The 20,891-nt window shown below is 32.0% G+C and overlaps 2 protein-coding genes across 12 annotated transcripts in view; one reads left to right on the top strand and one right to left on the bottom strand.

Moving 5' to 3' along the window:
• LOC106061289 (uncharacterized) overlaps positions 1-13,938 on the bottom strand; it is a 16,655-nt gene extending 2,717 nt beyond the window's left edge. The window contains exons 1-5 of one of the 6 annotated variants that reach the window (XM_013219366.2): positions 4,727-4,932; positions 3,758-3,993; positions 2,734-2,879; positions 668-831; positions 94-217 (exon numbers count right to left, since the gene is read on the bottom strand). In XM_013219366.2, coding sequence (XP_013074820.2) covers positions 94-217; positions 668-831; positions 2,734-2,879; positions 3,758-3,993; positions 4,727-4,730 — 674 coding nt within the window. In that variant the 5' untranslated portion in view covers positions 4,731-4,932. The other 5 variants (XM_013219365.2, XR_008774587.1, XM_056009475.1 and 2 more) reach the window with 5 other exon arrangements.
• LOC106065839 (2-oxoglutarate and iron-dependent oxygenase domain-containing protein 2-like) lies at positions 10,238-20,891 on the top strand. Of its 6 annotated transcripts, none has more exons than XM_056009505.1 (7): positions 10,238-10,367; positions 15,541-15,673; positions 15,871-15,927; positions 18,161-18,383; positions 19,140-19,264; positions 20,267-20,575; positions 20,676-20,891. In XM_056009505.1, exons 2-7 carry the CDS (start codon positions 15,551-15,553, stop codon positions 20,889-20,891), a joined length of 1,053 nt encoding a protein of 350 aa, XP_055865480.1. In that variant the 5' UTR covers positions 10,238-10,367; positions 15,541-15,550. The 6 variants fall into 6 exon arrangements, with proteins under 6 accessions (XP_055865480.1, XP_055865490.1, XP_055865504.1 ...); XM_056009515.1 differs by lacking the exon at positions 10,238-10,367 and adding an exon at positions 13,807-13,860; XM_056009529.1 differs by lacking the exon at positions 10,238-10,367 and adding an exon at positions 13,905-13,923.

Here is a 20,891-nt window from a genome sequence, read left to right as displayed (position 1 = left end):
GCGTATCTTCACATTATTGAAATAAACTTGTGGCATGCTAGATCTTTCACTACTACTTCAAAACTATACAAAAGCAGCATCACAGAAACATACCTACAAACATTAATTGCTCCATATTGCCATTTCTTGTTCTCCATCTCAAGTAAAGATTTGACATCCTCTGTTACACAGTCTTCTACATTTCTAAGATGTTCAAATAAACATTTTCTTGGTAAAGCTGTGAAATAGTTCAAGTCAGATATATATGGTTTAAAAAAAACATTTGCAAAATAAATGTCATGCCTGGTTATCACACATTTATGAAAGTTAAAAAAGCATTATAAAACATCAAAAATGAAAAGAAATTTAGAACATTTTTAAACCATATTTATTACAGGGAACTATAAAAAACATAATGAAATTGCAGTAAAATGAAATAAATTCTAAATGAGCTATGATTTGATCTGGTGTTTCTCTGATTATTTGGTTTTAAAGGCTCCAATGTCTAAATAAAGCTAAAAAAAAGAGCTACTGAACATTCTGAAACTAAGATGGCCAAGTTAACAAACCAAAAAAAAAAAAAGGGCTATGAAACAGCACTGTCAAAAAGCAGGCTTAACACAAGTAACAAAAAAATGAATCTACACAGCCACAAAATACATTAAGCTTTAAACCAAAAACAACTTACTTTTATTTAAAAAACAAAGCTCCTTGACTGTTCTAGCCACAGCAGAGTAAGTTGGCATTGTTTCTATATCAAGGTCACTCCCCACGGCTTGAAGACACATATGATGGTTAATGACTATTGAACAGTATAAAATCTTGCTTTGTTTCTCTTGACTTTTATAAGTACTAATCAACAAACAAAAAAAAAAAAACCTTCAACACTTCTATCAATAAACTCATACAAAAAAAAATTATAATCTAGAGCAGGGGTGGGCAAATTACGGCCCGCAGGCCACATGCGGCCCGGCGGAGTGTTTTATGCGGCCCGCCGACACCTACAGAAATCAGGTGTGCCCACAGTATATACAGATTAAAAAGTAAATATATTAAAATAATATCTATAAAAATTATTGAAACTGTCTCATTATAAAAAGTTTCAAGTAAACGAAGATTATTCTTATTGCTTATACTTTAATACACTCAATTCAAGACAATCTCTTATTTATTTAATGCTATGAAGAACTGTGTTGAATGTTGGGTATGCTTGAAACAAGATGGCAAGTGTAACAACTAATGGAGCTCGATCTTTGATAGTATAGAATAGTTGTTTGTTTTTTTTGTTTTTATATAAAAAATATATCCCAACCATAAACTCTAAACAGGAAAGTTTGCACAAAGCTGCATAAAATTTCATTAATGTTATTGATGAAAATAACATTGTAATGAACCTTGTTAGGGCTAGGGGTGTAAACAACAGGTATTTATTTAGGAACAAAATTATCCAATGTATCCGCTATCTTAGCATGGGCAAGTTAAATGAAAAGAATATAAAATCTCAAGAAAGAAATTGTTATGTTACTTGAAGGACATTGACTGTGACTTTGTTACCAATATTTACAATAAAGAGTGGAAGACAGATTTCATGTGTTTCATGATTGCTATTGCGATGGGCTTTTTTTGCATATGAAATATAATTACATGTTAAATCTTTTCAAACAAGGCTTTCCATTTCTACAAGCAAGGAAAAGAAAATAGTTTTGTCATTTTCCTTTGCTGAAAGGTGAAACTATTTCTAGTGAAATGATTAAAAGTATAACACTTATATAGATTTCTTAATTGTGCAATTTATAAAAGCAAATTTTAAGACGTCAAGAACCAGATTTCAATACCACCAGCTCACCATTTAGCGCAGAAGCTGATTCAGCTCCAGAGGACATATCTCCAAGCAAAGAGAAGTTCCAGTCAGTACTACCACGGTGTCTTATGAATGCCAGAAGCTGTATTTCCACACTTAAAATAAAATAGCTGCTGTTCACACTATTTGTGTACACATACATCGGTTCTTCTTCGTCCTCATTTTACATGTTGGAGAGTTCGGATCAGTAATCGTATATCTGAATAGTTTTGGTTCTATAGGAGGGTTTTTGGGCCAAAGTCTTGTTCGGGTCTCTTGATTTAGAATGCACCATTGAAGGACATGGTCAGCATTCTCTGGTGATGGGCAAGTTTCTTTCGTCCCAACATTTAACTTCCGGAACATATATTGTCTCATTTAGTGAACAAGCCTTTTCCTTTGTGGAAACTAAACAAGCATTACTACTGGTCGATTTTTACTGACTGTAATTCGACAGCAGTCACAAGGATAAAAACTAGTAAGCTAGTTCCACAGTTCCGAACATTATGCACGAGTGTAAAAAGTAAAATACTGCACATTAAGTACAATTGTATATTTGTCAGGATATTTTAATGTAAAATGACAACAGCAATTTAAAAAAAAAATCTTAAAATTGGTTTTAAAAATTGCTAACTCTTGTTGTAATTCCTTAACGTGGAGTGTGGAAACAAAAAGAAACGTGAATATAATACAGTGTAAATATGAATTAAAAGAAATTCTACACAGTTAGCTTAGAGTGTCTCTATAAGTTGTTTATAAATATGCGGCCCACCATTCCCAATTTTTTTAAAAATGCGCCCTCGATACGAAAAGGTTGCCCACCCCTGATCTAGAGTAATGAATGCTGTTAATTATAGATCTACAACATTTTGTACAAAGAGAAACAGATCATAGTTTAAAAGGTTTTAACTTACACACAGGTGTCATATTCCTCCACAATAAACCTTGTCAATTCATCAAAAATAACACCACTGTGGGTGCACTTAAAGGGTGAATTAATTCTGTTGAAGATTTGTGGTTCAGCTGATAAAAAATGTGCACAAGTAGCAGCAGGATCTTCCTGATATAATCATTGAAAGGACATGAAATGAAAAAAAAAAAAAGGAACTTTCAAACTACTATTTGAACATTGAGAAATCAACTTTACACTTAAAAACTCTTAAAGATTCTTTAAAAAGTTAAACTGAGTCTAGGCTACTTATACCTCTGGAAGTAGAAAGCAGAGAAGGAAAGAGAAAGGGGTTAGATATATTTAAAAAGTGTGAAAGAGAAAGGAGTTAGATCTACATGAAACGTGTGGAAAAAAAATAAAATATTAACAGCAAATACATTGCTAAAAAATGTTACTTCTATTAATTATATTAATTATTCAGAAGAAAAGGTTATTCATATTATTATTATTATTTGCTTCTATCCTACAGATCTCAAATTTGAATAAGGTGATGGCTATGATTTTTAGACATTCTAGAGTTCATCTAGCTCTAATCAGTACATTTGTTGAGGTAGAATGAATCCAGATGATCCTACAATTTTGTGACATCACCTACCCCACAGAAGGCTAGGATATATGGAAACTTGTTCACATTCACACCGATGGCAAAGACAAACAGTCACAAACACTCTTTTGTTCCCCTGGCAATCAAATCATTAAATAAGAACAATCTGATATAAACCTTGTCACATGTAAATTATGAGTGCGTCTGGTGTGAATGTACACTTTGGTTTCTTATAGTTATAATGTTTTTTGTTTGGTGTAAAATGCACAAATTGTAAGACAAATTTCCATTCGGACAATAAAGATTATAATATTATTATTATTTAATTTAAGAAGTATTTGCTTCAGACAATTAGTACAATGAAACAAGATGATCCATTTACTTTTGCACTAACAATGGCCAATGCCTTTCTTGCCTTAAAATATTATTAAAAAAATAATACCTTAATACTTTTTCCAAATGATGCAGTTGTAGGCTTAGGCTGTGATCTATCCTTTGTTGTAACTTCGACTGAGTCTACAAATGCTTGTAGGGTTGTAATTAGTTCTAACTCTTTATAAGTTGTAGCGATTGTAGTTGGGGTTGAATTAAACAGCTTTGATGTAGTGTTCAGTGCTTCTAGTGATGTATCAGATGGTTTTAATGTGGCATTCAAAGTTTCTAATGAACAATCAATTTCTGAAACAAATGTAAACACATGTTGAAAGAACATTTACTTCTATTTTTTTTTTATTTAGCAAAAACCTATAAAAACAATTTAAAAAAAAAAGAGTGATGTATTTCCATAGTTATGTTTGCCTAACTGGTCCTTTTTTTTTTTCTGGCATTAGAATAGGATATAATTAAATAACCCATTACTGATTTTTTACATTTTTTTTTTGAGGTCATCATTACCAAAACCCATCAACCTTTTGATACAGTCATATATTTCCTCATCTGAAATTGGCTCAAGAAGCTTTTAAAGCATTTCATCTCAAGGGCTTGTTCTTTTCTTGACAAATATGCAATGACAACTAAATCCCAATCAGTAAAATGAAACCCAATAAAAAAACAGCACTTTTGTAGCACCCATTTGATAACACTAAGTTTCATTGTTAAAAATTTCATATGGCCAGATACATAATTAGCAAAAATGTGACAAAACTTTTTTTTCTTGTAACAATCCAATATACAAACAAGAGCTCTTTAATAATTGTCATAGATTTTAAAAAGTTTAACACTGAAACTAAATATTTTAAGTGAGTTTAAGAAGATAAATGACATCACTAATAAAATGTAACCATTTTAATACGTTTCAGTGTTTAAACCTGAAACTAGAATGCACAGAAGCCACCAAATCATTTTAACTAACAGCTTATCCACTAAGCAAAGAAAAAACTTGAGCATTATAACTGATATTATTTTTGTTTACCCATTTTGTAGCAGTAGTAAGCATCTGTTTCATGGTAAGATTAATGACATCTAATAATGTTTCAACAGAAGGCAACAGGTTTTAGACATTTATTTTAATGTCAGTAGAACCCTTTCAAAATTTGTGCTTGATTACGTTTGTGAAAATCATGCTTTAAGGCAGATTTTAGTTATGAAATAAGCAAATGTAACATTGAGATAACCAATAAAACCATATATAAATAGAAAAAAAAAAAAAAATTAAACAATGAAAAAGAAACAACTAAGAAAATACATTTGAGTAAGATAAAAAAAAATTAGCTGCTAAATTTTACATAAAGTAAACCAAAATAATTGTTCTTGTTGTTTTTAATGAAACAGTGATATAGAAAATATAATGATGCAACAGAAAAAAAAAATATATGAAAAGAAAACTGATGTTGAATCCCATGGCCCCACCTCCCAATGGTAATGTTGAGCACAGGGTATCCACACACATCAGTCATGACTCACAGTCAAAAGTATAACTGGCATTCCATCATCCTGTCACCTTCTTAACTTCCTTTAAACTTTAAACCCTTGTGTTTGTGAAACTTAAAACTAATAATAATCTTACTGAACAAATAATGCAAATGGGTATCCACAAGTGGTAAAGATATACTTTAGGAAAAATTATTTTATTTTGCTCTATTTGTATTAGGGTGCTGATTATCTATGTTTATCAGCTACTTGGAGATGAGCATTCACTTATTGCTTGTCAGTTACTTATAGATAAGAATACTGTCATTATCTATGTTAGTCAGTTACTTATAGATGAGGATACTGTCATTATCTATGTTTGTCAGTTACTTATAGATGAGGCTACTGTCATTATCTATGTTTGTCAGTTACTTATAGATGAGGCTACTGTCATTATTTATGTTTGTCTGTTACTTATAGATGAGACTATTGTCATTATCTATGTTTGTCAGTTATTTGAAGATGAGGATTCTTCGATTATTTCTTTGCATTATTGTAATGATCAAGAACACAATCTACAATTAAAACAATACTTTTAGTTGCCTCAAGCAAATGATTTAACTGTATAGAAGAAATTAATCACATTTAACTAATTACTAACTAAAGTGAGCCCACATACATCTTTTTATAAAATTGTAATTTTGTGTAGTATCTCTGTCCATCTGTCACATTCAAATATCAAAAACTAAAAGCACTATTGAAATTCAGATTTCCCAATATTGTGTAGACTGCTAAAATAAAAAAAAGGAAAAGTTACCTTTGTCTACTGTAAGCCAACTCTTTTTGTTTTAAAACTAAAAACAAACCTTTTTCTCATACCAATATGCACCATTTTAAAAACAAGTCTTTAAAGTATTGAACATTATTTACTAATAATAGTAATCAACCGTAAAAAAAAAATGTTTTTGGTCATATTTATGTCCATGGTTTAATATTTGTCAAAATAATGTTTATATATAGTTTGTCAAAATAATGTTTATATATGTTTATCCATTATAAGTATATATACATATTCTTTCAAACAAGATTGAATAGATAGTGTTTAATAAATAGCTGGGTTTGAAGGCTATTTGATTTTGTATACATGTAAAAATCCTGCAATGTTCACACTTATCACATTCAAACATGCCACACAGCATTATCTTCAAGCCTCATTATTCGACTTTTATCAATAATCATGTTTCAAATGTACATTTTGTATGTAGGATTGTGGTTTTTGATAGTTTGTAGTTCCTGATATTCACACATGAAGGAATCGTGTGACTTTTGTTAACCCAAAGGTACAGTTAACACTTGATATTAACAAGTAATATAGCATAGGTCACAATTACTTTTCGAATCAAATGTTCAGCATAATAAAAAAAATATCAAAATCTGCCCTTTAAACCGCATTGCTTACCAAACAATAGGCCCATAGCAGCTGCCTTTAAGTTTGTTTCAAATTACAATCTCTTTTTGATAACCTGATTTCAAGAATATGTTTACATAATTTGATCCTTATCATAATTATTTTACTTAGAAAAGACTTCCATGTAATTCATGCTATGTTACTGAGTGTGGCAGCAGGACTATGAAAGCTAGATACTGTAATAATTAATGGTTGTGACTTGTGTAAGCAGATACAGATTCATGAGAGTGACATTGTGTGGTTGAAATTTGTTGTATTGTTTTTCAGAACTATGTCTGAGCACTTAAACTGTATTGCATGAGATACTTTATGAAATGAAGAAACAGAACAGAAATCCTCTTAACAAAATAAAACACTTTTATTGCTCAATTTGGAATCATGAAAATATTGAACACACACTACAAATATACAATATAATTTAATTTCACTAGTAGAGGTTCAAAAGTAGACATAATAAACTTATTCCCTTGTGTATATACTCTTCTTAATCTATGAATCTCCCACTGATCCAACTAACTAGTAATCTATTTTAGTACACTGGAAATTCCAAGGTCTATTATGATCAAGTTATCATATTTGTTCGAAGCTATTTAATTGTAAACAACATATTTATGAAAACAAAAGACCTTGATGAGTACAGCATTACAAACATCTTCTCAAACTTATTTCTTCAAACCATGAGATCTTGCCGCCTAGATTACGTGACATATATAATTAGGATAAGGACACATTTCATTTATAAAGTTGAATGATAATGAAGCATTTTTAAGTCTTTAAAACATGCTATTGTTTTTTTTTAAATTTGAAATTGTAAAATTGTAAACCAACCTACTCAGGCCCTTGAAAATAGTTTTAAATTCATTATGTCTAATATAAGAGAATAAACAAAATGAATATGGCCTATAGCAGCGGTTCTCAACCTTTTAAGCTCAGCGACCCCTTTTTACAATTTCCCACTCTGCTGCGACCCCCCCCCCCCCCCGACACACACACATACAGCTATAGAAGAGTAGGCAAAAACAATCCATAGTTTCGATGGTCTTAAGCGACCCCTGGCAAATGGTCAATCGACCCCCAAGAGGGTCACGACACACAGGTTGAGAACCCCTGGCCTATAGCATGAAATAAGTTTTTGTATAGTATCCTCAGGTTATTACAAATCTTATATCAACTCATTCTGTCTGTCTGTCTGGTAAAAATTTGTACACATTATTTCTCCCAAACCAAATCTTGGATGAAGCTGAAATTTTGCACAATTACTTCTTGTACCTGACAAAACAAGAATCAATAAAAAAAAAAATTAAACAATTAGTTAATTAACTATTGGTAATCAATTATTTTGTTTGGTATTGAACAAAGGAAAGACAATGTACTGGCAGATGTGGTGATATAAGTTGAATTAGTGCCCTTGAGGAGGCTTGAGCCCTAAGTTCAAATTCAAGTCTTACTTTTTTTTAATGCTTCTAAAAAGCAATCATGGTAACATTCATCCAGATACCCCCCCCCCCTTCTTTCCCTCCTTCCCCCCATTCCTTTCCCAACTAATTATTTACATGACTGACATAAACTGATAGAATTACACTTAATATAAAATTTGTTCTTTTTTTTTTTTTTTAAGTTCTTTTTGTTTTATTTGTTTAATTTTTCTCAAAGTAATTTTTTAATTTTCATTTTGAATAGTGAAAACTAATTAGAAATACACAATTCCTGAGTTTTGAATGTTTTAATGTAAACCGTTAAATATGAATGGCTAAGATGTCTGGGGGATGTAGATAACATTTTTCCTTATCACAGACTTTAGATTTTTTATTGGTACAGTATCTTAGATAAAAGTTATGTTTATATTATGTTTACATTTAAACAAGAGAATGTTCTATTTCAGGAATGCCAAAAAAAACTCTTAAATGAATTGGAAAAAAATGATTATGTAAAGAGTCTTTAAAGAGAAATATAATGGTTTTTTAACTACAAATATAATGCTGTGTGAAATATAATATAAACTATGTAACTTTTTACCATTTACATATTGTCTGATTTGTTCAAAATAGGTAAAGGTGCAATTTGAATTATTTTATGATGAAAGGTCACAATTTGGAGATTGGTTGCTACAAGGAAAAAGAGCTGTACAAATATGAACTCTTATCCACTACCAATACTTTCATAATCAGAAATCAGTTGATGTAAAGTCTCAGTTGACTCATCAAAAATATCCTGTCCATTAGAAGATAAAAAAATTGGGTATCATTATAGTTTTAAAAAATGACAAATAAGACAAAAAATACAAAACATTTATTAAGTTTACCAGTATGTATTTAATCACTCATTATATGTTGTAGTAAAGATAAGATATAATTTCAAATGTAAGGACACATTAAAAAGAAAACTAGCCTTGATAAGGACAACAAAAAAGGCAGAAATATAAATTAAACAGAGGAGAATGAAAAAATGATAAATCCAAATTAAGGATGACTAATAATGGAAAAAGTAAGTATCAGACCACATTGTAAAATTTAACTGATTCAATGTAAAGCATTTTGTTTTGGTTTTATTAAAATGAAAAACATTCAATAAAAGCTAACAAAGAATTTTCTTGGTTTACTTACTTGAGTGATTCCATTACGAAAATACCAATGAATATATGCACCAGCATTAAGTTTTGCACTAGAATTGGACAAAACTGTTTGAAAGTAATCCAGCACATTAGTTGAGTTTATAGCTAATGTTAGAGAACGACTTTTTGGTGCTCCAATAACGTTGGTTTTAGAGGTCCAGCAGTCTAAAGGAAAAGTATTCCAATCAATAAAATTCACACCTTTTCTAATCTTTTTGTCAAGAGATGATTTTACTGCTGTCATAAAAGTGTTTTCCTTGTCTCCACGGGCAACAGTCACTGCTGATATAGTTTTCATGGGAATGGCATGATTCTTGTTTTTGGAATTATATTGAACAGTTTTAGAGGCCAGTGCTTCCCATGTCAACTTCTTAGACATATGTTGAGTAAGATTGATAAATTTTGTAGATGGCATAGGTGTCAGTGTTCTTATTAACTCCCATGGTTCCTGTCCTAAACTGATTCCTCTAGATGTGGAAAGTGTGTCAGTTGGTGCAAATACTCCACAGAGATTATTAGCAATTACAGAATTTACATCTTTGAATGAAATTTGGCTATTTTTAATAGCATCATCATTCTCTGACAATAGTATATGATTTAAATGTTTGATATAATAATCATTAGGAAGTATGATAACAGCATCTGCATAGCTTTGAAGCCATTGTAAGGACAGTAAAGCATTATAACTTTGTAAAGGACTTTCACCACTGGCACAAGCTGCAACAGCACATGATATTATGTTGTGACAAGGGAAATTTTCTTTCAAGGATTCTATAAAATGAGCACCCAGGCCTGATCCAGTTCCCCCACTCAAACTATGATACACAATGGCCCCGGAGTACAAGTCGCAGCGCTCGATTTCCCTTCGCACAGCTTCACAGCCATCATCAAGAATGTGATTATCATTTTGAAATCTTGTCCCATTATAGCCTAGTCCAAAATTAGTGCCTCTGCCTCTTTTTCCTTTAATAAGATTTGTTTCTCTGACTTTCATTGACTGAGGCAAAGATTTCAAAACTTTGGGCTCACTGTCTATATGAACACTGCGCTGCCATCCATCTAAAGAGAAAAACACTTGCTCTTGTCCATGGTTTGACCTGCATTTTGAATAGTTTCTCCAAAGAGGTAAACTTAGTTGATTTCCACACTGACCAATGTGAACATGTACTGCTGACATAGTAGTAATATTGCTGATCAATGAGTATGAATAGTCAGTGAGTCTGAAAAAATGAAAGACACAAATAATTTCAGAATTCATAATAGATTAGATAATTTTATTTTTATCTAAATTTCTGTTTCTATGGCCTACGAGGGTGTCATGTGGCCAGCACAATGACCAATTGCCTTTATTTTCCCAACTAATGTTAGGTATCCATTAGAGCTGGGTGGACTCCGAGGCGCCCAAAGATCCCGAAATTAAAAATCACAGTCTTCACCGGGATTCTAACCAGGGACAGCTGGTTCAGAAGCCAAGCGCTTTACCACTCAACCACCACACCTCTGATGGCTATTGTGGAGATGGTTTTATGGAGTTGATAGCAAAGAGTGCTGTCATGGGTATTAATGAATTGAGGGTACAATTTAATAAAGAGGGTTATTTTTTCAAATCATCAGCTAGGCTTTTGAGTTAGTTGCAATGCTGTAATATTCATAAGTAGCTTGTGAAATAAGAGTTCTGCATTTAAAGAATAGTCTAAAAAGTATCATGACACTAATAAAACATTTGCATTTCATGTTGAAGGCTGGTGATAAAGATGTTCACAAGTAATTATTTTAGACACAAGCATAAATGAGTTCGAACACAGGGCAATGCCATTGAGCTGACACTTCACTTTCAATAATCAAATTTTATTTTTAATCAGTATATTTTGTAACAATTTTCAATTCGGTACGATAGTTCAAGTATTGATCTATTCTAGTCTAATCTAGATAATACATAGACATAGAAATAGATCGCTAGATATTGATATGTCATTAATTAGAATTAATAGAATTAGATCTAGATCTAGGTGATATAGTAGCCTACATCTTGAGTAATTCTTGAGACAGTTAGGATCTAGAATCTAGAGTCTAGTATCTAATCTATTAATCTAGTATTATTATTTATATTATAGATAGAATTAGAATATCAATTATTATAATTATACCTTTCATCTAGATCTAGACAATCTAGACAGATTATGTCATGTGTTTAATAAAAGAAAGAAAAACTAGATTTAGTACAAACTAGATTTAGACAATTTAGTCTTTTAGATCTATAACTATAACTTATACTATATATAATGATTAATAATGATATATTTATATACTTATAATCAGACTTATATAATATATATATATATATAAATTATTAAATATAGATATAGCCTAGATTCCTAGATTCAATATTTATATTCACATTGTGATGTGATTATCATTTTGGTCTAGAAATTAGTAGGAAATAAAAAATAGAATCTAGACTATATAATTATTATAATTTACTATAAACTATAATTATAATAAATAGTATAAATAATAAAGTATAATATATATATATGGCTCCTTTTGTCTCAAAAGGCAATGGATGCGCCCAAATGAGTCACTGGTTTTGGCTTAATCTTGAGACGGGGCAGAATCTGGTGTGGCTAATCAAGCCAATTCTAGAACGGCAGACTTTGCCACAATTCGTACATGTGTATGCCTCTGATTTAGGGCTAGCAGACAGGGCAGCTTTCTTTTTATCCCTCTTGATTAAAGCCGCTTCAATTCTTTTGTTCTCAGCAAGGGTTGTCCCAGCACGCACAGTCTGTCTCCATGCACTCCGGTCTTTGGCTATGTTTTCCCACATACTTTCGCTGATGCCTGAGGCTCTCATGTCTCGCTTGCAGACATCTCTATATGTTAGTCTTGGGCGGCCCTTGGGTCTGACTCCTTCCACAAGCTGGCATCTGGCATGCGGGTGACATGTCCGAGCCAGCGTAATCTTCTTTGTGTCAGGAGAGTATACATGCTGTTCATATTGACCAATCTTAAAACTTCCTGATTGGAGACATGGTCCCTCCAAGAGATGCCCATTATGCGTCTCAGGCAGCGCAAGTGGAAACTATTCAATCTGTGCTCTTGGTACATGTATGTTGACCAGCTTTCACTGCCATAAAGGAGAGTGCTCACAACACAGGCGTTGTAGACTAAGATTTTGGTCGCTGTGGTCAATTTACCATTTTCCCAGACGCGCTTGGAGAGTTTTGCCAATGCTGTGGTAGCTTTTCCTATCCTTTTTGTCAGCTCGATGTCTAAGTCTAGGTTACTGACAATTGTTGAACCCAAGTAGGTAAATTCCTGCACCACTGAAAGGGTGTGGTTCCCAATTTGTATTATAGGTATTTCTGCGACGTCTTGTGCCAGGATTTCGGTCTTGGAGAGACTTATAGTAAGGCTAAACTCTTGACAAGCAGCTGCTAAGGCGTTCACTAGCTTCTGTAGACCTCCTTGTGAGTGAGATACGAGTGCCGCGTCATCGGCAAACAGCAGCTCCCTTATCAAGATACGACGCCTTTTCGTTTTGGCTTTAAGACGTGCCAGGTTAAAGAGCCTTCCATTGGATCTGCTTTGTATGTATATTTCGTCTTCCAGGGATTTAAAAGCACTGGATAGTACGACTGAGAAGAAGATGCCAAATAGTGTAGGGGCCAGTACACATCCTTGTTTAACACTGCTCTTAATGGAGAATGGCCTGGAGGAAGAACTTTCAAACTGAACGGTGCCCTGCATATTTTCGTGAAAAGCTGACACTAGTTTTCTTAACTTATTTGGGCAGCCGATTCTCTCTAGTACAGCAAACAGACCGCTTCTGCTAACAAGGTCAAAGGCCTTGGTCAAATCAATAAATGCTATGAAGAGGGGCTGCTTTTGTTCTCTGCTCTTCTCCTGTAGCTGCCGAAGAGAGAAAATCATATCTGTTGTAGATCTACCTGCCCTAAAGCCACACTGCGACTCTGGATAAACACGATCTGCCAGGATCTGTAATCGCTTTAGTCACTTTAGTAATACTCTATCAAAAGCCTTTCCGACTATGCTAAGCAGTGAGATGCCTCTGTAATTGTTACTATCAGAGCGGTCGCCTTTATTTTTTGTAAATTGTAACAATGTTGGAGTCTTTCAATTCCTGGGGGACCATTCCTTGTTCCCAGCACAAGCTTAGCAGTTCATGGAGTGGTTTGATTAGGGCATGTTTTCCAGCCTGAATTACTTCAGCAGGAATGCCATCTCCTCCGGGTGTTTTCCCATGTGCAAGCATGTCAATGGCAATGCTCAGCTCCTTTACTTTACTGAGGGCGTTTCGTCTAAGTATAATAAAGTATTATAAAGTCACTATTCTAGACTGTCTACTTACTACTACTACTACTAGATTCTATCTAGATCTAAGACTAAGTCGCTAGCCAGTCTAGCCTAGTCTATGTCTGAGTCTAGATCTAGAGTTGACGGCATAGAATCTAGATTTACTTGATACTAACTAACATAGTTTACATAGTCTAGTCATGGTTATGATCTAGATTCTAGATTATTAGGCCTAATTTAGGGGACACCACTCTTGATTTATTTACTTTATTTTCTGTACTGCTGTATGTAATGAAAGCCAGTAAGTTTGATTAAGTCTTATAAAATACTTGTACTTGACAAAACAAGAATCATATAAAAAATGGTAATTCTGAATGATTTCACGGGTCAGACATCTTTGTTATTGTTTTGACTGTAATCTTAAATCTAGGGTTTTCTCTCAGATTTGGGTTTTTGTTTTATTTTTATTTTAGTAACCAAAAAAATATGCTAGATGCCCTAGATATAGAGTCTACCTTATAGTCCTAAATCTACGACTCAAACTCAAAATCTAACTGCTAGCACTAATTAATATATTGATATGACAAGGTTATTAAAGGTCAATTAATTTATGGTAATAAACTGTGCTGATATTTATTCAGTGGCTTAGCTAGGGTATTTGATGCCTATTATAGTGCGGCCAGTCCTCATGATGCCCTCATGATGTATTTAATGTTAAAGTATTGCTAATTTGGAAAAAAATATATTTTACTAAAAAGATACTACAAATATAAATCTTAGTGCTTTCTTTCTAGCAGTTTATCAATAATTTTCATATCGCATCATGATATTGTTAAAATTTGATGATAATTTCTAGAAGAATTTGGTCCAATGAAAAAAAAAATCAAGATAGTTAACAATTAAAAAGAAGACAGAACAACAAGAAATGTATTGTATTGACACCAAATCAAAATTAAAAGAAAATAGCATTGCTTTTAAAAACAGGAAGTAAAGTTAATTCTTAATTAATTAACAATTGGTAATTATTTTCTTTTGTTTGGTATCGAACAAACCAAGGTAAAGAGGTAAACTTTAGGCCTACATCGAAGGGTAAAATCAGATTGAAAGATGTGGTAATGATATAAGTTGAGCTAATCCCCTTTATACTTTATTTAGAGAATTAGGTAGTGGCTTCAAAGTTTCAAACTAACAATAGATATAGATATATAACTATAAAACCTTCTATTTTCGTAAGCACTTTGCTGGCACAGTGGTTAGAGAATTAGCTTAATGAGCCCTCAAGCTCGAATTCAAATTCTGAAATTGTACAACTTTTTAAAAAATATATAATGCATTTAATATTTAAAAAGGGATCTTGGTTAAATTCATCCAGATACCACCTTCTTTCTTCACCCCCCCCCCCCCCCCCCTTCCCATTTCCCATCTGGTCTGAAAGACAAGTGATAGGATCGTATTGCATTGAGAAAACTAAAAGCATTAAATTTTGCTAAACAAAATCAATAGGTAAAATAAATATCTAATTGCACAGATTTATTATTGTTAGTCTAGATCTATTACAAATTTAATAACATGACGAATCCAAACTAATTGATACAGTGGCATTTAATATAAGATTTGTTTTTTAAAAAAAGTATTTTTTTATTTTGATTGTTTGTTCATACCTTTTGAAGATGGAACATTTATTGGAATGTCTAGCTCCTATACTATTTATTTGGCTGAGTGTAATTGGTGTGTGTATCTGTATATGTGTCAATAATAATGTATCCAAGAGAAAAATAGTTTTCAAATGCAATTGTATTAATCTTTTGGGAAAAAATCATATCAAAATTGTAGTTGAACATAAATTTGTTGTATCTTCTAGGTAAGCCCCTTTTATTGTTTTAATTATTATGTGCACTGGTTTAACTGATGTTTTTTTTAATTTTTCACAGTACCATTAATTTAAAAATTGAGTTTTTAAACTCTACAATAATTTTTTTAGGTACATCATTATGTCAAAGGTCCAACCTGAATACATTTGCTCTTGTTTTTTCACCCAAAATATTTTCATCAAGAAATATAAAATACATGTGAAGTATATTAATGATGACCAGTTTGAGAATGAGTTTAGGCAGGTGAGAATGTGAACAATTTAGAATCTTATACTTTCATTCTGAGGCTGTGATGTCTTCATATAGACTAATTAACTTCATTTCAAACAAAATTAGTTTAAACCATTTTCATTTTTTTAAATCTTTCCTATTCTTAATTCTAACTGGTTACTGGTTATGAAGAGATTTTAATTCATAATAATCTTTGTTTGTTTTTCTAGGTGTTGCGTATGAAAGGATGTTCAACAACTAATCAATATGAAGAAGCTTTGTATGAGGTAAGTAATATTTGTTCTATTGGATATAACACAAATAACAAAAACTTTTATTCTTTTACAAATCATTAATTGAAATGGTACAGTAAAATAAAAAATATGTATTACTTAATAATTTTAGAGTGCTGGTATGGTCAAACACACAAAATAAATGCAAACAATTAATGACTTGAACTAAAGAGATACTAACTGCTCCTTTAATGAAGATGATTTAAAAAGAAAGTTTTGAATGATAGATAATATCAACTTGTGAAAGATGCAATTTTTTGTGATATCTCATGAAGATACAGTATAGCAGGAAAAGGATTAAATATTATCAAATTATGATCCATTCTATTTACATTTGTTATCTCAGGACCCAGTTGATTCACATGTTATGGGTTCTTCCACTTCAGTTGGGACTAAACAAGCCTGCAATAAAATGTTTAAGATTTGGCTTTGCTTTTCGTGCTACTGTCCATGACTGCAATATTTCCATTATCAAAATATCTCTGTATTGTTATTCTGGGCACTGTCACTCACATAATTTATCTTATCTTTTCTATAATACATGGCTGCCTGGTCGTGCGGTTTGCACGCTGGACTGTCGTTCAGATTTATCGATGGTCCCGTGTTCAAACCCTGCCCGCTCCCATCCCCCGTCGTCCTGCGGGAGGTTTGGACTAGGAAGTAATTATCTTCAACTCTGAAGGAACATCCGAAACATGTAAAACATTTTACAAACATACATGCGTTACTTCAAAAAAGAAGATGATTATGTCCTATGTGTCATGTCAGTCTACATTTATATAGTATAGAATATATTCATAATTGTCAAAATAGACTAGATATACTATATTAATACAGTATTTTTAATTTTATAGATTACTATAGCTCTAGATCTGGTTTACTCAGAAATTATTATCTTCTTATCTTATATAATACAGACATTACTTCAAAAAAGAAGATGATTACATCCTATGCGTCATGCATTCAGTGATGCATATTAACCAATAACTTAAATTCTGCCAAGTCACTGGTTTTCCCGGCTGGCTCAGGCAACCCATTCCATGCTCTAACAGCACTAGGGAAGAAAGAGCATTTGTACAAATTTGTCCTAGCAGTGTTTGAAGATTATAGTTCAGTGATTTATGTATAATTGCACTTTGCTTTTGAGTCTTCTCTCCTGAAGGCTTTCTAAATTTAGTGATTTTACTAAAGGTGTTACTCTAGTCAAATGTGAATGTTCGTTAGTTATGAATCTCACTGCTCTCAGATAAATTTGATGATAACTGTGGATCTGAGTCCAGTTTACAGACTTGGCTGAAACCTAGCTTTGAGTGCCACTTTGAGCTGGTTTTCTTAACAAGCTTTGCTTAAAGGATATCTTTTATTTATAAAGGAGATATCTTTTATTTATAAAGTCATGTAGGTGACTCACTCTTCTTTGTATCTATAGTGTATTGACCTTTTCCATAACTTCTTGTTTAGAAATATGATCTTTTCAAAGATGCCCATGATACATCAAAAGCACTCCAAATGAAAGTTTTTCACTGTTTTTAGTACATTCCTATTTGTTTATTTACTATATCTGATATCCATAGATGAAGAGATTCACTACATCGTTTACATCTTGTATGCTTTGATAATTTTGATATTTTCAACTCAGACTTTTTTGCCCTGGTTTGAAACCTTATTATTTGGGTTCAAGTAGCATATTTAAGGATTCTTCATCATCATTCTCATCTATCCCTTTACTTTCATCATAGTGGTGCTGAGACAGTTTGCGTAACCCAATCCCTCCACTTTTCCAAGTCAGCAGTTGTTCTTAGGAGGATATCAAGAGAGATACCGGTCATTCTTTTAGCTTTTCTTTGGACAATCCTTTTTAGGATTAAGATCATTTATTATCTTTATTATTATTTTTTTTTATTTTGCTTTCTATGGTACTGGTATTTTAGAATGTTTCTACCTGTACAATAGATTTGAGCAGTGTACATTTTATAGCATGAAGGTTTGGCAACATCACTCCTGCATGGCATCACAATTAAAATTCTAAAAAATAATTATAGTTTAAAAGATAGTGAATTTTTAAAAACTGTTTTGAAATATAATATTCCTATTGGCCTGCAATCTATTTTTTTTTAGCAACAAGTTGTCTAATTAGTATGTGAATAACAAATGAGCGATGCCTCTATAAATATGTATTCTATTTTAATGAATAAATAGAATTTAGCCCAACCTTTTTACCTGCCAGGTTCACAAAGAAGTTTCTCTAAGAAAGTCATATCACAAGAAATTTTTAGACAATTACCTTTACATTCAGAGGCACTACACTAAACTATACCCAGATATATGGACTCTACGGCAAACATTTTTGGATAGTAGGTTTCTGACAATCGCAGCAGAAGCAAAAAAGCCCACCCAAACTAAAGAGTCATTGCTTTCGTGTATAATGCATAATGGTGGTGATATAACAGGTAGCTATGTGAAAACATTTTTTAAATATTAATTTTAGCCAACCAAGTGCTATTTTATTGACATTTAAAGTTTAACAGTACTTAATAATGACTTTGCTATTAATGGTCTGTATTAACAAGAAGTACTATACACTAAAATAAAGTTTTACTTATGAAAATTGAATGGTTAATTTACTCCTGAAATCCTTTGGTTCTAAAATTTAGCATGCTAATTGTGATCACATAAAATTATCCTATTTCACCATTATCTCTCTCTATATATATTTCTCTACGTTGTCCAACCATGCGGGACACCATGCATGCACGCCAACTCTCTTACCCTTGATGAAAAAGTCATGGAAAGATAATTCTTTAATTTCTGCAAGTCGGACAAGAGTTATCCCACATAACTTTAGTGGCGTCAGAGCACAGCTCAGAAAAAAAAAGAGGGGGGGGGGGGGGGCAAGTAATCTTCTCAATAAATAGCAGCATAAGCTACGCCGTGGGTCGGTTAATCTTAGATAATTCACATGTAAATGTTTCAGTCCTGTCAAGGTCTATCCACCTTTTGAATGTTCTAAATCTTATTTCTTTTCAGTTTGCTTAAAATTAGGTGATAATTGTAACAGTTTTCTCATGAAAAGAAACAAATTAGTGTTTGTTTTACACATGTTGTTGATGACATTTAGCAGTTTTAATAATATTAATATTATTAATAATGTACTAATCTATAGTTAGAAGGATACATTTCAATTTTATTTATTTTTTATTAAACAGAATGTGAAGTTTATAAAATGCCAATATTTACTACTGAATTATGCTTAATGCTGATTAATGAAATTCAAAACTTCAACAATTTTCCATGTGAAAAGACAAGGCCTAATACAATGAACAAATATGGGGTAAGTCTATCAACATATAACATTTTAGTACACTCTATGTGTGCTAGATTTATTCTAATCCTAATTTACTAACTTGAAACTCAAGATGGATATCATAATGTTTGTAATATTTATTAGTGTTCAAAATATATGGGATCAGTCTAGGGACCAAACACTCAAAATAAAAGGATAGAAGTTATTAGAAATTGAAGCTTTTGATTAAGGTCATTAAACCTAATAAAAAAACTTTATCTTTTGTAACTAAGGTGTAAGAGATGATTTCCATCTGTGGCTTATTCATAAAAAAAAAAAGTACCAGTACCACTTATAACAGTGACATAATATATTTTTACAAAGATTATATCAAACTGCGTGGTAAAAAAGTTTGTACACGATATTTCTCAGACAATCTTGTATCAAGCAAAAATTTTGCCTAATTATTCCTTTTACCTGACAACACAAGAATCAATTTAAAAAAAACAACAATTAGTTAACTATTTGTAACTAATTATTTTGTTTGGTATCTCAAACAAGGGATAGAAATTATACTTGACTTAAGTGGTGGTATAAGCTGAATTAGTTCCCTTTATAGATTGCCGCTCTCAATTGAAACAAACAGTATATAACTATACAATCTTCTATAGTCATAAGTACATTACTGGCAGAGTGGTTAGCACGTCAGCCAAAGAAGATGTGAGCCACGAATTCAAATTCAGGTTGTTCCTTTTTTATTTTGTAAATGCTTTTAAAAACCAGTTACAGTAAAAATCCACCCAGATATCCCATTTTCCCGTATAAGTGATAGGATCATAGGGTATTGAGAAGGCTAAAAGCTTGAAATAGTGCTTAACAAAAACAATTGGTAACAATATTATTAATTGCACAGATTTATTTTTGTTGGTCTAGATCTATTACAAATTTAATTACTTAACTGATTTTAACTAATTGTTACAAGTACACTTTGTTGTTTTTTTTAATGTTTTTCTAGTTTTAAATAACTTTCTGTTTATTTTCATATAACAGATATCCTTGGATGAAATGGGCTTGTCACAAGGCCTCCTAATCCCCTTAATTGCAGACTATCTGCAGTTTATTGCCAAGTGTCTATTTCCTCAATGGACTGGTCATGCTATTGACTCATTTAAAGCTTTTGTTGTAAAATATGAAAGTGATTTGGACACAGAACTTAGCAAGCATTTTGACAATGCTGAGGTAACAATGAACATCAGTCTAAATTCCAAGTTTGAAGGTGGAGATTTGCAATTTTACTCTTCAAGTTTGAACAGATCAGTTGACATTTCGCATGAATCAAATTTACAAATGTCACACAAGGTAACTTAATTTTGATGTTATTTATAAAATTTAAAGGAAAATAAACATATTAAACGTTATAATATCCATATTTTTTTATTTTTTTTTTACAAACTTATAGGAAGGTTATGGAGTTATGCATTGTGGTAGACAGTACCATTCTGCTTTACCCATCATTGCTGGCATAAGATACAATTTGATCATATGGATGAGAAGCTCTACAGTGAGAAACATATGTCCTATGTGTAATCAAACACCTGATTTAGTCCAAGTTCCTATAGCTGGGGATGGTTTCATACCAATACCAAAGACAAGATCACAATGTCATCTTCTGTAA

The sequence above is a fragment of the Biomphalaria glabrata genome, chromosome 1, assembly GCF_947242115.1.
Source record: "Biomphalaria glabrata chromosome 1, xgBioGlab47.1, whole genome shotgun sequence".
Lineage (NCBI taxonomy): Eukaryota > Metazoa > Mollusca > Gastropoda > Planorbidae > Biomphalaria > Biomphalaria glabrata.
The sequence above is the reverse complement of the archived record's forward strand: the minus strand, read 5'-3'. Positions and strand labels throughout refer to the sequence as shown.